This window comes from Populus euphratica, unplaced genomic scaffold, assembly GCF_000495115.2.
Source record: "Populus euphratica unplaced genomic scaffold, PopEup_1.0 scaffold102.1, whole genome shotgun sequence".
Lineage (NCBI taxonomy): Eukaryota > Viridiplantae > Streptophyta > Magnoliopsida > Malpighiales > Salicaceae > Populus > Populus euphratica.
This window is the reverse complement of record NW_011499957.1, coordinates 110,500-128,089: the sequence shown is the minus strand read 5'-3', so window position 1 is coordinate 128,089 and position 17,590 is coordinate 110,500. Positions and strand designations below refer to the sequence as shown.

The following is a 17,590-nucleotide window of genomic DNA, read 5'->3' as shown; positions in this document are numbered from 1 at the left end:
ATTAAATAGTGGCATAATAACATGTGCAATAATTCTTTTTTAACTCTCTAAAATATACTAATGGACTTAATTCATTGGTAATACTGTTAATAATTATTTAAAAATATTTTAAAAAATCTATTTAATAAAAGTGAAAAATAATTAAAATAATATAAAATAATATAAATCAACACTCCATAATACTCAGAACTAAGTTGCTTGGAAAAAAGAGAGAAGAAAATCAACTAAACAAATTTGCAACAAATAAATAACATAAATAAATAAATCAACTAAAAAAAATTCCACCTAACCTAGAAAACCTATTTCAAAACCCATAATCCAATAACAAATAAATTAATTTAATTGAAATTCAACAATATATTTGAAAATAAAATTCAACTAAAATCCAATAAAATTGATCTCATATGAAAAAAGAGAGAAGATGAAGATGAATAAGAGGTGTGTCTATTATGAAATGAGAGATTTTAGTCTTTTTATTGGAGTATTTTACCTATAATTTTACTAACTAATAATTAAATATTAATATTTTTAATTATTCCTAGATGATTTTATTTGTAATATTTAATTTAAATTTTTATTTTAATAAAATAATTTAGAAATCTCTTAAATATTACAGATGACTTTTTAATCCATTGGTGATTCTATATGTAATGTTTAATTTAAAATTTCAATTTGATCAAATTTTTTTAGAACCCTTTCACCTCAAATATCACCAATAACTTTTCAATTTGTTTGTGATTATATTTGTAAAGAACAACGATTAACAATGTAATTGAGAAGTAAATAGTTCTAGAGTTCTCTAAAAAATATTGATGGAATTAATTTGTCGAGTCGATAATTTCATATGTAATTAACTCAATGAATAGTATCGGAAAAAAGGAACATTTCATATGTAATTAACTCAATGAATAGTATCGGGAAAAAGAAACAGTTTCAAGTTCTCAAGAACATTTTAATTTCATATGTAATTAACTCAATGAATAGTATCGGGAAAAAGGAACAGTTTCGAGCTCTCAAGAACATTTTACTGACAAGTTTACAAACAAATTTTACCAACGATATTAATATTGTTGGTATTTTTATCTGTATAAATGATATGTCATCGTATTTTATAGTTTTTTTTAATTCTTTTTTTTTCCACTATAATTTTCTTAATATATATCAAAAAAATATTTTCACTGATGTTTATCAATGGATACAATGAGGGAATTTTTTTTTTAGTAGAATTCATGGTAATTTACAAATGAAAACATGATATCGGTATTATTTTTTGTATTTGTTAATTTTCTGATAGTGAGAGGAAAATAATGCTTGCAATTGAAGACTCCATGGTGGCAAGATTCATGATAGCAGTAGCAGGAAAAGGTTGCAAGGCCGTAGCAGCAGGAGAAGATTTCAAAGGAGAGGGAGAAGAAAATGACTGAGGATTCACGACAACAAAGGGAGAAGAAAATATTAGATTACAGGACCATTTATTCACAAGTCTTTAATACATAATATACTATAATATTAGATTACAGGACCATTTATTCTCTTCAGAAGTTCAGAGAGGGTACATACAATTTTCAAAAACTTCAAAGGCAGCTGAAATCCAAGAGTAGCTAGCAGCAAGACAACATGGCATGGCAGCATGCCTTCTATACAGCTTTTCATGATGAAAGAGGTGGAGTATCTGAATCCTTGAACGTAGAGAAGCCATCGTCAGACCTATCTCCCCTTACAGCATTTGAAGAAGCGATTGATTCGAGTTCAGCCATTTCTTCTAGTGTTAGTCTTACAGACAGAGCTCCAACATTCTGGTTGAAGTTTTCGATCTTGGTGGTTCCAGGAATAGGACATACATCATCACCCTTCAACTTGACTGTATTGATCTTTATTACCAACATCGCATTGATACCAGCGTTCCTATTGAAGCTACGGTATTTCTATGGTGTAACCAGGCCAAAGCCAGCTGCGATGGAGTGCATTGTTTCCTTGCTGCGATTTCATTAACCCGCTCAAATAAATGTCTATTATGGTCCAGATTTTCAGGTCGAAACCTAGACATGTCCTGAAACAATTGAAAAAACAACTCATCAACAAGAAAGCATCATAGATGGGAGGTTTAAGCATAGCATTATTCCACAGGTACTTGTAACATGTCCTCCTTGCTCAATGTTTGAAATTAGGACCAACTTTGCCATAGCAAAATATTTCCAGCACAAAATGCTAATTATCATCATATTGTATACTACGCAGGTTTTATGGGTACAAACATGCCAAATTTCCAAGCTACAAGGCGAGTGAGCAGATTTTAGGAAGCCAAAAATACTGAAGATTGACTATCAGAGAAAGGATGTCAGCTATCCATGAGTTTGTGTTCCTCTTGCTTGTCCTCTTTTAGTGCATAACGGAGTAATCAAAAGATATAAGCAAAACAGAATTTTTTGGTTGGACATGGGACAAATAAAGCCAAATGTCTAATACAAGGAGATCCTGTAAATCTGTGTTTTATTTTATTGAATCTTTAAGCAGTCCAAATGTATAGCATATTTTTAGGAATAATGCAAATGTGAAAGAACTGCTAGGTAAAATATAATGATCTCAAAGCTAAACTTTTACTTTGTACAAGTTCCTTCTATGGAGTTTAAACCACCAAACCACTCTGTAAGATAGAAGAGACTATTTTTCAAGGCTTAGATAGGTTTCAATAATAGTTTTATATTATTCTCTAATACTATATTATTCTCTAGTACGCGTCACTCGTGAAGAAGGAGATGTGATTTGTGGCATCCTTTACAAACCGTAAAAGATTATGCTTGTGTTCTGGGCATGTCTTATATTGATCACAAACTCTATATTAAAAAAGAAGAGAACCTGCCTTTCTGTAATCACCCTCAGAGAAGCTCTCAACCAACTTAGGCCCAGTGGAAAAGAATCCCCGTCCTAGAGGACTGTACACAACAATCCCAATGCCAAGTTCTCTGAACCATTAGAATGATAAGATCACAATCTGGATATCTAAGGCATCCCATAAACAGCCTAAAGTTTCGGTTATTTTGATCTTCAAAGGAAATTAGTTTTTCTCATCAATGCCTCACCTGCAGGTAGGAACAATCTCTTCCTCCACAGCTCTTGACCACAGTGACCACTCCAATTGCACGGCTGTTATCGGATGAACAGCGTGAGCTCTTCTGATTGTTGAAGCAGAGGCCTCAGACAGACCTATGTACTTTATTTTACCTTCTTCAACTAGTTTCTTGAGTTCCCCCATCTAGCCAAGAAAAGAATTATGAGTGCACAACTGCAAGACATTTTTCAGCTAGAATGCAGAGACAGTACCCACTAATAGCACTAGTAGCAATGTCGGCATCCAACTACGAAAGAGACCACTGCAAGATGTCAATTCACATATTAAACATGACGGTATCATCAGTACCATGTCTAATCTATAATCTTAGTGGGCTTATGCTGAATTTTTTGGATTTTTGGATATGCCTGTTACAGATTCTGGAAAACGTATCAAGTAAAAGCCAAATTCTCTAAATATGATCATGGCCATCGAACAATCAAGATTAATCAGAACAATATTTAGAAATAAAAACTATTAAACAGAAATACCGTAGCTTCAATAGGAACGCTGGTATCAATGCGATGTTGGTAATAAAGATCAATACAGTCAAGTTGAAGGCGTTTCAAGCTGGCCTCGCAAGCAGCTCTCACATAAGCAGGATCCCCTCGAACCTCCGCATTGCCGTCCTTAAAGTTGACGCCAAATTTGGTGGCTAATTCAACTCTCTCTCGTAATATTCCTGCCTTCAAGGCCTTGCCCAGAAGGATTTCGTTGGTGTGGGGTCCATAGACATCGGAGGTGTCAAGTAGAGTGACCCCGGTGTTGACAGCATGGTGGATGAGGGCGATCATGTCCGATTCAGGCTTTGGAGGGCCGTAGAAGGCAGACATGCCCATGCATCCAAGTCCCTGTGCTGATACTTCAAGACCCTGTGAACCCAGCTTGATCCTTTTCACTGTTGCCATCTCTCTTGTTCTTAAGAACTCTTTTGTTTATTGAGACAATGGCGAAGCAGTTGAAACGAAACCGCCACAAATAGAGGAAGTGAGTGCGGGCGCGCGGACTAGACCATATGGTCATCGAAGAATAATTTCTAACGTAAGCACCTACGTACGGGAAATAGCACAGGATTGTTTGACAATTTGATTTATTATTTTTTAAATGTTTTTTATATTAAAAATATATTAAAATAATATTTTTAATATTCGTCTATTATGATCTATTTTATCAATAAACAAATTTAACTTGGGATTATTGCAGAAACTAAAATTGATGGTTCAGCTGACGATCCATGATAAGAGCAGCCGTTCACTTGATAGATGCATTTCAAGTGTGAGCCGCCAACTTGGACGGATGCACTCACAATATAGTGGAAGAAGATTTTTTAAGTTGAAAGGATGGTAAAACAACCACCTCTAGGCAGAGTGAAAGAAGCCCTCACAATTGTATTGGGTGGAGAAAAAACAACCCTTTAACTATTCATTTGTTTAGAATGAACGCCATGAAAAGGAGCTAAAAACAGGATTCTAACCCATCATACGTGAGCTTTATACAATGCCAATTATTGATAACATGAGTATGATTTGCTTCCAAATCCAACGTTTATTGAATTTAATTATGTGTTAAACATAAATGTACATGGATCTAATAAATCTAATAAGATATTAGAATTAATATTTTTAAGTTTTGAATCCATATATATATATATATGGGTCTGACAAGATGTCATACCCAACCTTCTTATGCTTAGTTGCATGCTCATATTAAATGTATGTGGATCTAGCAAGTCGCAAGACCTAACATCTTTAGATTTAGCTACGCGTTAAATTCAAATACTTGAGGTTTAGCAAGATATCAAACCTAATATTTTTTAGCTTAATTACACGTTAAGTCTAAGTATCTACAGGCTTGACAAAACATCAAATCCAACAACTTTTGATTCAACTATGTGTTAAGCCCAAGTATATATAGATTTGACAAGATACCTGACCCAACATCTTTAATTTCATCCACATGCTAAGCTTAAGTGTCTATAGGTTTGGCAAAATATCCTACCTAACAACTTTGAGTTTAATATCATTCCAAGTCTAAATATACCCGCAATTAGAAGTCTTTATAAGCCTCATCCAAAGTCACAAGGCACATAAATAACAAGAATTTATTATAGTTATTTCTCTATACTTCTAAGCATGTAAAAGTCTTCCAAAAGTTTGTCTTGTTCCAATCATCTTTAATGTTGATTAATGGTTATTCACATCAACATTAATGATGCTTGCAATATACTTTGGGCTTATTTAGGAGTGTGGTTGCGGTTGCGGTTGCAGTTTCTTTTCAAAATATTTTTCATGCTGAAATACATCAAAATAATTTTTTTATTTTTAAAAAATTATTTTTAAAATCAGCGCAACAAAACGAGCTGAAACACAAAAAAAAAAAGCCAAAAAATGATTTTTTGAGGACACTGCGTTCTCAAATGGTGCTAAAATCTACTATGAATCTAACATATTTCCATCAACATTAATATTATTGTAAGGGTTATTTCCATCAATATTAATGTGTAAGAGATGTTTTCTTCTCACCTATGTTTTCAAAGGAAATGATTCTCCACCCCTTTAACAAAATAAAATAGTTCAAGGGCTATAAATATTTTTGGAACCATATGTGTAAACCCTAGTAGCATTTTGGCATCAATAGGAGATTTAACATGGGAAATTAAATAGGGTTAAATTAAAATAAAATATACATGTGTGTAATAATGTGAAATAAATTAGAAAAATAATATTTTTGATATAAGAATATTTGGAAACGGTAAAGTTCACATGTAGGCTGTGGAAATAAACCCGGGTAAAAAGAAAACTTATCCAAATAAATAACTAAAGGATAGGAGGGTAACAATAAAGTTAAGGGACCTATAAATACATGAATAGTGTTCATTTTTTAACACTTTTGGCCGATCCCGAGAGAAGAGAGAAAGGAGAGGAAAGTTTGAGAGAAAACTTGAAAAAATCCACCATAAAATCACAAAAAAGAGGTAGATTAAGAGGTTAAAGCAGGATTAGGAGTGATTAAAGAAGGAAAAATAAAAGAAAAATCAAGTTTTTCTTATTAAAGGATACAATTTCAAAGAAGAAAAAAAGGAGAAAGGGAAGTGATTTTGTGGGTGTCATCCAAGCTCTGATATTTTATTTTCATCTTTTTTTTTAAGGTAATATACCCTTTCAAACTAAGTTTTTATTGTGTCTTTGTGATTGTGAAAATTTTAAAACTTTTAATATAATTAGAAAAATATTGTGTTGTTGTGATGAGATGATTATTGATTTAATGAGAAATTAGTGGTTAATTGGATGAATAAGTAATGGTTAATGTTTTAATTTAAGAAAAAATAAAAGAAAAACTATCTTTCCCTATTTATAGTGATACGATTCACACAACAAAAAAACAATCAAATTTGGATTCTGATGTAAAATACACAACTGTCCAATTTCATGGTAAGAATTATAATTCTCAATCTGATCATTGGATCAGTCTAAAATTTTACGAAGACTTCATGACATCATCCTTATACTTGTTATTTGTAAATCAATATAGTAGGTAGGGTTGCTATTTTTAGTAATACTAGTGCCTAGGTATAAGTTATATTTATATCACACTGCTATTAAACCTGATTTACTTGGTTTTCCGGGTATTGCTATCTTTGCATATGGGTTACTTGACTGCATGTTCAAGAGGTTCGCATCATTTGGTATTAAAGCTTAACTTCATTAGTCAGGTTATATCCTTTCATTTCTTGTATTTTTGTTTTTATCTTCCATGTCAATTTTTCTTTGTGTTATCTTTGTTTTGGGTTTGATCTTGTTTCAAATTAAGTTTCGGTCATATTGTCTTCTTCCTACGTTATTCTTGATTACTTGCATTAAATTGATTCTTTTGAGATTAAAAAAATAAGGTGTCATATTATTCTTTCTATCCAAAATTTCTTTTTAAATGAATAAAAAATAAAAAAAAATGTAATATAGGACAAAGGGTTTGTTTCGCTTTTGTTGCTCATACTTATCAACACCATATTATAATTATGTCAAAATTAATATTCTTGTAGGGTGAAATCACACAATATAAAACTTGATATTCTGGGTTTTTGGGGTGAATTCGATTTAAATATCAAATTTCAAACCATTTGGAATTTGTTTGGTTTAGGTCTAGATTTGGGTCTAAACTCTAAAAGGGTTTGTTACATTCATCAATTGTAAATCTATGTAATTTTAGGTCAGTTTTTAGTCCTTAGTGTCTTCTTACTTTCTTTACTGTCATTAGCTTTTGTTATAGGTTCTGATATAAAAAAATGCAAAAAGAGTATTACAATCAAGATTTCATGTATTGTGATAAGGAATTATGGAAAAAGAAAAGAAGGATTCAAAAAGAGAGGTGGTATCAAAAGAAGAGAAATAAAAAGATTAATGTCCTAAAAAAAGAAACCAAAAGTCTATCTTGTATTTTAGAGAAGATGCAGCAATAACTTGATGTGTTAACATATTAGTCGATGCCCCGCAAGATTAAAACAAAAAAAGCAAAAATGCTGCAATGATGATAGATGAAAGAGAAGGGTTAATGCATTCATCCAAAGTTGTTAGCGACGATTGTTAGCAAGAAAGGAACTCCAAAGGCTTTAGAAAAAAAAAAAGCTAAAACTTTATACTTTATGCTTGTTAATGATTTAAGGATGATTCATCTTAAAGAGAGAGGGAATGATACGATCCGAGCAATGAAAAAATAATCATATTCAGATTCTGATGTAAAATACAAAACTATTCAATTTCACGACAACAGTTATAATTCTCAATCTGATCATTGGATCAGTTTGCAATTTTACACGTAGTTTTCTAACATGTTGTTATACCTTGGGTTAAAATTTCAAGTTAATCAGAATTCAGAAAGGTATCACAATACTGATCAACAGAGGATATATGAATTTTATTATTTATTTTCTTTTGACTTGTAAACTTCATATTTGGCTAGGATTATTTTACTACAAGAATATGGCAGCTGGATTTGAGAATTTTTTAATCTTACAAGGATATTTAATGGACAATAGCACAGTTTCCATGTCTGGTATAGACTCCATATTAATTGAAAATCCTTATAATATATGGAAACAATTATTCTATTATTATTATAATAGGAATTTATCATTAGATAAGTTTCCATATCAGCTAAGAATAATTTACAAATAGGAAACTAAAGAGGGTAATAAATCTGATCCCATTATATTTAAGTTATTAAATTTATATTTATTCCTGTTATTTTTATTTTCTTCTTAGTTTAGAATTTATTTATATTATTTGGGTTAAATTATAAGTGTACATCATATAAATCCACATAAAAGATCCATTAGAGTTTGTTTCAGTTTGGAGTCAGTACAAATAAAGTCATAACCAGACATGTAAGTTAGATAATTCATATTAATAAAACTTCTTATTTGCCACACTTTGTGTGTGTTGGTCAGATACTCTCATTTCCTTGGTTCTCTAAAGAACAAAAAAATAATTTATCAAAAAACAATTGATTTCATGACATCATCCTTAAAAAATAATTTATCAAAAAACAACTGATTTCATGGTATCATCCTTATACTTCTCGTTTGTGAATCAATATTCATTGGGTGAGGGGCTTCCATTTCCAATAGTGTTGGTTCCTAGATACAAGTTATCTTTGTGTCATACTCCTATCAAACCTAATTTACTTGGATTTCTAGGAATTGGTGTCTTTACGTGTGGGTTGTTTAATTTAAATCTTCAATTTAATCAAAAATTTTCAAAAACCCTAAAACAATCACCGATAACTTTTCAATCCATTGATGATTTTTTTGTAATTTTTAATTCACATTTTCAATTTAATAATTTAAAAAAAAACCCTTTAAATGTCACTAACGACCTTTCAATCCATCGATGATTCTATCTGTAATGTTTAATTCAAAATTTTAATTTGATGAAAATTTTTTAAATCCCTCCAAATATCACTGATGACTTTTCAATCCGTCTGTGATCTTGTCTATAAAGAAAAATAATTAATAATACAATTAAAAAATAAACAATTATTGAACTCTATGTAAAATACCAACAGAATTAATCTGTTGGTAATTTTATATGTAATTAACATAATAAACAGTGTCAGGGAGAAGGGAGCAATTCCAGAGCTTCAAGGAACATTTTTCCAACATGTATACGAACAAATTTTACTAATGGTATTAATATTGTTGATATAAATAATGCATCATCGTATTTTTTAAAATTCTTTTTTTTTATTGTAATTCCCTCAGTATATATCAAAGAAATATTTATGTCGGTGTTTTATGATGGTTATAATGAGGGAATATGCTTTTGGTAGAATTCAATGCAATTTACTGATAAAAATATTATGTTGGTATTGCCATTTGTATTTGGTAAATTTTTTATAGTGAAAGGGAAATAACGCTTGCAATTGAAAGCTTTATAGTGGTAACATTCATGATAGTAGCAAAAAGGAAAGGTTGAACGACGACAACAACAACATAAGAAGATTCCAAAGTAGAGGGAGAAAAAAAAAACTAACGATTCACAACAGCAATAGGAAAAGCTTTCTAAGTAGAGGGAGAAGAAAAATTTTACACCATAGGTTAAGATGAAGAGTCCATTAAAGCGAAGGAAAGAAAGTTTTAAAGTGTCATGACTCTAATATCAACTTAAGAATAATAGGAGGTTTAACATATTAATTAGCCAACCTTTTTTATTTATATATGTAGGGCAACGTATAATAGTTGATGTAAAGATTACACCACAAGAATGCTAAAACTTTTCTAAATATATTTATACAAGTCTTTAATATGTAATATACTATATTATTAGATTACACAAAAAATTATTATCTTTCTTAGAGCTCAGATGTAATTCATTAGGCTAAGCTCCACTATGGAATCCATTGCTTTTTCTATTAATCAAAAACTAGCCTAAAATGGTTTTTCTCTCTCTCTTTCAAATCAATTGTCATCACCCAGTTTTTGAACCCTCTTTTTCATCATTTTCCAAAAAAAAAAATACAAAACTCACAAAAAACATGTTTTCAACACGATTAGACCAATGAACACCTATTTCATAATTTTCAACTTTTTTGCATATTGTTTTTGGGTTTGCAAGTTTAAAAAATAATAAATAATATTTAAAGTCGTGTGGGTTTATACCTCTTGCATGACAACCCTAATGGTATGATGCCATCATGGAATTTATTTTGATGGTGAAATAAGATTGAAAATTAATACCTCGCAATGAGGTTGGAAGGATTGGATTGCAAAAGCTTTATTTGATGCATAATAGTTTGGTCTTGATATGGATTTTAATATAAGTTTGATTTTTTTGTAAGTTTTAATGTACACTAATCTGTTTATTAAATTATGATTTTTAGTGATGTTATTTTTAAATTATGAATTTTATTATGTGTTGTCATTCTTTTTTGTTGTGAAATTTGTATGTGCATGCTTGATTTTCATTATGTTTAATTTTTTTCATGATGAATTTTTTGAAAGTGTTTCCATATAAAAAGCTAAAAAAACATAAAAATCTATGAATATAAAAAAATATCATGTTTAGTTTTTTAATTTTTTAAATTTGTGTATTTAGAATAGGCAAACTTTAGTATGTAAGAATATTAAACACATTTTATCATTAAAAATAAACAAAAATTTAACTTACCTTAAATATGATGTTTAAAATGATATGTATCTTTTATATTACATAACTAGCCTCCCATTTCACTAGACTTTTGTCATTTCCAAGACCCCATTTTAGTACTGATTTCATTAAAGTGAGTTAGAATTTTCAAGTTCCTTTAAAAGGAGTTTTTTTTTTTGTTCAACCTGATAACCAAAACCCAAAACTTGATTTGACTGAAAATGAATCCAACCCCATAAAGGAAATAATTTTGTTCTTTATCTTCTTTTATGTTTTTACTTAGTAAATTAAATCTAGCTTCTAAGAAGAATCCAAAGACTAAAGAACCCTAATTTAACAAAAACTCAGCCTCTCATTCTCCAAAAATAGGTTTTGCCATAATAGATCTAGATGAAATGCATATGAGAATCTAGCAACAAAAAGAGATAACCATGGTAAACCACGAAATCATATGAGAGAAATCGATTACAATCACTATTTTTTTTTGTTTGATTTGGGTTTAGAAGGAAAGAGAAATCGATTTTTTAATGAGAATTTTTTTAGTTTATTGATGAGAAAGAAGAAGTTATCTATCATTTAGGTTGATTTTTAATATAATATATATGGGGGTATTTTTGTATTTCTGTTGAATTTAGAATTTTTCTTTAACATGTGATGGAAATTGTAATTTTTCAAATTTTGGTAAGCAAGTGGAATTTTGATCAAACTATAGGATGCTAAGGGTAATTTTTCATTTAATATTTTAATACTTGAGGGCTCTTTAGTTATTAATTAGAATATAATAACAATCTTGTAAATAATTTAAACTATTTTGTTAAAAAAAATTTAACAAATATGTAAATTATTGTACAACTTTAAAAATTATTAATTCTAGATATAAATCATAATTTTTAAAAGAATATAGATAAAGTGAAAAAAATAATTAAATTATAAATGAAAAATCACACTTGGCATCCTAATGTTTGGCACGAATTGCAATTACGTGGTGGAGGAAATTTGATGAAATGACCATATTGTCTTTATATATATTGAAATGAAACTTTATATTAAAATGAAAACTAACCAAACGACATATGAATAGTAATGTTATCTTTTCTCTTAGACCAAATCACCCCCACTCTCTCTTATGAATGAAATTCATATCTAAATCAATTAATTTTGCTAAATTTGAGTTCATCAATAACCATTTATTTGTTAAAAAAATTCCTAATAGTTACTTGGTGGCATTTTTATTATTTTTGAGTTTCGATGGCTCTTTAGTCATTAAATAAATCATAATGGTAAACCTATAAATAATTATATATTTTTTATTGATATTAAAAAAAAAGATATTAAGTATTGGCACATTTATAAATTTAATCAAAATTTAAACCAATCCTTGTAATATCAAAGATAATTACTTTTTCCTAAAAACATTTTTTCTTGGTTGAAAATACAAGATGAGGTTTTTATCCTTATGTGATATGGATATCACGTTGGAAGTTAAAAGACATGTGTCAAAACTTGCATTCATTTATACAAAAACTAATAGGGAAGGTGATCTATACAAACCACATGTACCACTAATATATAAATCTAGCTTTACATGCGAAAGTAATGTTGGTTTCTTGAATATTATACACGTAGTAGAAATAATAAAATAAAATTATTTAAAAGTTTTATTTAATTTAGATAGATTTAAAGTTGTTTAAGAATTTATTATCTGGATATTTGATCTTCTTCAACTTTCAATAATTTTTTAGAAAAAATTATCACAAATCACAAGTCATTCAATTATTTAGTCTCAAATAATAATTTACACGAATTACTAGTAAAAAATCTTTTAAATTTCTATTTAGGAGAGAGAGAAATTGTTATGTTTGGAATGCTAGCTCTCTATTCTGTAACTTACATAGTTTTTCTGTCTAATAGACAACCACTTCTTAAAACAATAAGAGGCACCATATATTATTTATAAAAAATATGAAAAACCCTATAAATTGGTAAGTATCAATTTGTCTCTTATTATTTAAGGATAATTTTAAAAACTTAATCAATCAAGTCCCTATTTGATTATTATAGGACTAGAATTATAATTCCTAAAATAAATACATTCCAATGCTTAATTTCTAAAATTATTTTCAATCAAGTCACATTTGATTAATTATCCCGGTTTAATTTCTAACTAATTGTTCTTAATATGTGTGACCCGTTATGTACTTAATTTCTAACTCTTTTCAAATCTCATTCCACCTTAACCGATGATTTCTCAGTCAATACTATTTGATAACAGATAAAACATTTTCTCTAACTCTCCTAGGATGATGAATTCTCTCTTTATCACTCAAATACTTTGATATAGTTCATGTTATACTCAATGTTTGCTATTGGGGTGAGCAAAAAAATCGAGAAAACTGATTAAACTAAAAAAATAACAAAATAACAAAAAAAACCAAACCGTGAAAAAACCAATTAAACCGACTAAAATCTTGAAAAAATCAACCAGTTCAGTTTCGATTTTATAAGTTTAAAACCAAAAATACCGAACCAAACCGAACTGAACCCAAATAAAAAAAAAACCTGGAAAAAAATCGAGTCAAAACCAAGCCAAACTGAAAAACCAAGCAAAATAGAAAAAAAATGAGCCAAACCGAGCCAAACTGGAAAAATCAAGTCAAACCGGTTTGAACTAGTTTTTGTCCTAAAAAACCGAATAAAAAATGATCGGTTTGAACTGTTTGTAATAAGTACCTATATATTAGTTCTATGTATTCCTTATACATCAATTTATGAGAATAACTACTTCCTTTCACAAAAAAAAAAAAAAACATAATATATACCAATCTTTACGAGTCTAATAAATATTCAATATTTAAGAGATTATTGACCATAAATATTTTAAAGACGATACTTAGATGCAATAATAATCTCATAATTGTAACAACTTTATAATTTTATTAGCAAAATATTGTTTTCCCATAAATATTATCTTTTCTCTAGTTTTATAAATTAAATATTAAATTTATTAATCTAATACGATATAAATTTTAAAAATAAATTAAATTTTTATTAATAACAAATATATATTTACACAAATATAATAATAATAATATTATATAACTGATATATTAAACTAACAAGTCAAAGGTATTGACATGACTCCCTTTTGGATACACATTGAAATCTCAACGCAAACAGCCATTGACATGCAAGTGCTAGACTATATTATATACATTCAATTAGGGCATGATCACAAACTCCGCGACTTGTTTCCACTATGCATGAAGCATAGATGTTAAATCAAAGTATGGATTGGAAGATTTGCATGGAAAACTTGGAATTTCGAGTTTAAGTACCGGAGCAAAGTTTTTAGCATAAAATATAGTTGTTAAATCCGACTGGATTTTTAATGATCCACTTAATCTCGCTCAATCTAATTCAAAACTAGCCTGCTGATTCAATAAAAAAATAAACAAATGATACGGTTTTAATAAAAATAATTGAACAACTATTTTCTAGGGAAGTCCTTAAATCGAGTATGACAGGTATAACACAGAGGTTCTGATCACTCTCGACAGTTTGAAATTTCTCTGAGGACAAACTAAGGAACACCATCTTTTCATAGCAAAGCTAAAAGAAAGTTGCAATAATTTTAGATTACGAAAACATTTATTATCTTCAGAAGTTCAGATAGTGTACAAACTCTCACAATTTTCTAAGACTTCAAAGGGAGCTGAAATCCACGAGTAGAAGCAAGACAGCATGGCATGGCAGCATGCCTTCTACACAGCTTTCCATGATGTATGAGGTGTAGTATCTGAATGCTTGAATGTAGACAGGCCATCGCCATACCGATCTCCCCTTACAGCATCTGAAGAAGCTATTGATTCGAGTTCAGCCATTTCTTCTGGCGTTAGTTTGACAGACAGAGCTCCAATATTCTGGTTGAAGTTTTCGATCTTGGTGGTTCCAGGAATAGGACATACATCATCACCCTGGTGGTGTACCCAGGCCAACGCCAGCTGAGATGAAGTGCACTGTTTCCTTGCCGCGATTTCATTAACCCGCTCAAATAGTTGTGTATTATGATCAAGGTTTTCGGGTCGGAACCTAGGCAAACCCTGAGACAATTGAAACACTAGTTAATACCAGCAGCTAAGCCTGACGCAACTCATCAAGAAGAAAGCATCATAGATTATAGTTTATGCAACATGTCCTTCTTGCCATAACAAAACTTCCTAGTACTAAAAGCAAACCATCATGATATTGTATACAACGCAGTTTTTTTAGGGGTGCAAGCATGCCAAATTTCCATGTACAAGGCGAGGGAGCAGATTTTACGAATTCAAAAGTAATGAGGATTGAATATTAGAGAGAGATGTAAGCAAAACATTAAGCATGCAGAATTCTTTGTTTGGACATAGGACAAACTAAAGCCACCTGTCTAATACAAGGAGATCCTGTAAATCTGTTTATTATTTGATTGAATCTTTAAGCAATCCAACTGTATAGCATATTTGTAGGAATAATGCAAATGTGAAAGAACTGCTAGGTAAAATATAATGATCTCAAAGCTAAACTTTTACTTTGTGCAAGTTTCTTCTATGGAGTTTAGATCATCAAACCACTCCATAAGATGGAAGAGACTGTTTTGAGGCATCTAAGCTAACCAATATATAGTCAAAAACTCGTTACTTGATAGCTTAAGTTATGAGGTGAGTTTTGAAGAACAGTTTCATATTATTCCGTAACGCATATTATAATTGTCAAAGGAGGAAATGTGATTTGTGACATTCCTTCCTTTCCAAACTGCAGAAGATCATGCTTGTACAATTGGTTATTTACTGGGCATGTATTGTACAGATCACAAACTCTATATTCAAAAAGAAAAGAACAAACCTTTCTGAAATCACCATCTGTAAGGCTCTCAACCAACTTAGGCCCAGAGGAAAAGAATCCCCGTCCTGGAGGACTGTAAGCAACAATCCCAACGCCAAGTTCTCTGAACCATTGAAATGATAAGATCACAATCTGGATATCGAAGGCATCCCATAAACAGCCTAAGTTTTCGGTTATTTTGATTTCCGAAGGAAATTAGTTTTTCTCATCAATGCCTCACCTGCAGGTAGGAACAATCTCTTCCTCCACATCTCTTGACCACAGTGACCACTCCAACTGCACGGCTGTTATCGGATGAACAGCGTGAGCTCTTCTGATTGTTGAAGCAGAGGCCTCAGACAGACCTATATACTTTATTTTACCTTCTTCAACTAGTTTCTTGAGTTCCCCCATCTAGCAAAGAAAAGAACTATAAGTGCACAACTGCGAGACATTTTTCAGCTAGAATGCAGGGACAGTACCCAATAGTACCATTGTCAGAATCCAGCTACGAAAGAGACCATTGCAAGATGTCAATGCACATAATGAGCATGACGGTATCTTCCGTGTCTAATCTATAATTTTAGTGGGTTTATGCTGAAGTTTTAGGATTTTTGGATATTCCGGTAACAGATTCTGGAAAATATAGCATCAAGTAAAAGAAAATTCTCTAACTATCAACATAGCCATCGAACGATCAAGATTAATCAGAACAATATTCAGAAACAAAAACAATTAAAGAGAAATACCGTAGCTTCAATAGGAACGCTGGTATCAATGCGATGTTGGTAATAAAGATCAATGGACTCAAGTTGAAGGCGTTTCAAGCTGGCCTCGCAAGCAGCTCTCACATAAGCAGGATCCCCTCGAACCTCAAAAGTGCCATCGTTAAAGCTGAGGCCAAATTTGGTGGCCAATTCAACTCTCTGTCGTAATCCTCCAGCCTTCAAGGCCTTGCCCAGAAGGATTTCGTTGGTGTGGGGTCCGTAGACATCAGAGGTAAGAGCACTTTTGATGGTAAGAGCAGCCGTTCACTTGATGGATGCATTTCAAGTGGGAGCCACCAACTTAGACAGATGCACTCACAATACAGTGGAAGAAGATTTTTGAAGTCGAAAGGATTGTAAAAAAGCCACCTCTGGGCAGAGTGAAAGAAGCCCTCACAATTGTAGTGGGTGAAGAAAAAATAACCCTTTAACTAGTCATTTGTTTCAAAAGAACATCATGAAAAGGAGCTGAAACAGGATTCTAGCCCATCATACTTAGCTTTATAGAATGTCAAGTATGGATAACATGAGTATAATTTGCTTTCAAATCTAATGTTTATTGGATTAAGTTACATTTTGAGCTTAAATGAACATGATCTAATAAGATAAACTTAATATTTCAACTGCGTGCTGAGTTTATATATATATAGGTCCGGCGAGATATCACACCCAATTTTTTTATACTTATCTGCGTGCTAAGCTCAAATGTATAAGGGTTTGGTAAGACATCAAACACAATACCCTTAGATTTAGATACGCGTTAAGCTCAAGTATTAGGGTCTGACAAGATGTCAAACCCAATATTTTTTAGCTTAGTTACACACTGAGCCTAAGTACTTGCAAACTTGGTAAAACATCAAACCTAACAACTTTTAGTTCAGCTGTGTTAAACCCAAGTATATGTGGGTCTAACAAGATACCTGACCTAATATCCTTGATTTCATCCACATGCTAAGCTTGAGTGTGTATAGGTGCGGCAAAATATCCGACCTAAAAACTTCGACTTTAATATCATTCCAGGTCTAAATATACCCGGAATTGAAAATCTTTATAAGCCTCATCCCAGGTCACAAGGCTATATTATAGTCCTTAATATAAAATAACAAGAATTTAGAATAGTTATCTCTCTACACTCCTCATCACGTAGAAGTCTTCCAAAAGCTTGTCTTGTTCTAATCATCATTAATGTTGATTAACAGTTATTCACATTAACATTA

The 17,590-nt window shown here is 30.9% G+C and overlaps 2 protein-coding genes across 2 annotated transcripts; both read right to left on the bottom strand.

Moving 5' to 3' along the window:
• Positions 1-1,455: 1,455 nt before the first annotated feature.
• LOC105138399 (probable aldo-keto reductase 2) lies at positions 1,456-4,134 on the bottom strand. Its single transcript, XM_011044451.1, has 5 exons — positions 3,601-4,134; positions 3,081-3,253; positions 2,861-2,963; positions 1,919-2,050; positions 1,456-1,850 (listed from the first exon to the last, which is right to left on the bottom strand). The coding sequence occupies exons 1-5, from the start codon at positions 4,015-4,017 to the stop codon at positions 1,650-1,652; spliced, it is 1,026 nt and encodes a 341-aa protein (XP_011042753.1). The 5' UTR covers positions 4,018-4,134; the 3' UTR covers positions 1,456-1,649.
• A 10,193-nt stretch (positions 4,135-14,327) lies between these two features.
• On the bottom strand, positions 14,328-16,637 carry LOC105138437 (probable aldo-keto reductase 2; the record flags this gene model as incomplete). The annotated part of the gene is made up of 4 exons (XM_011044504.1): positions 14,328-14,849; positions 15,628-15,730; positions 15,848-16,020; positions 16,356-16,637. Coding segments are annotated over 4 exons (897 nt in total), but the record flags the coding sequence as incomplete, so codon positions are not given.
• Between the last annotated feature and the right edge of the window lie 953 nt (positions 16,638-17,590).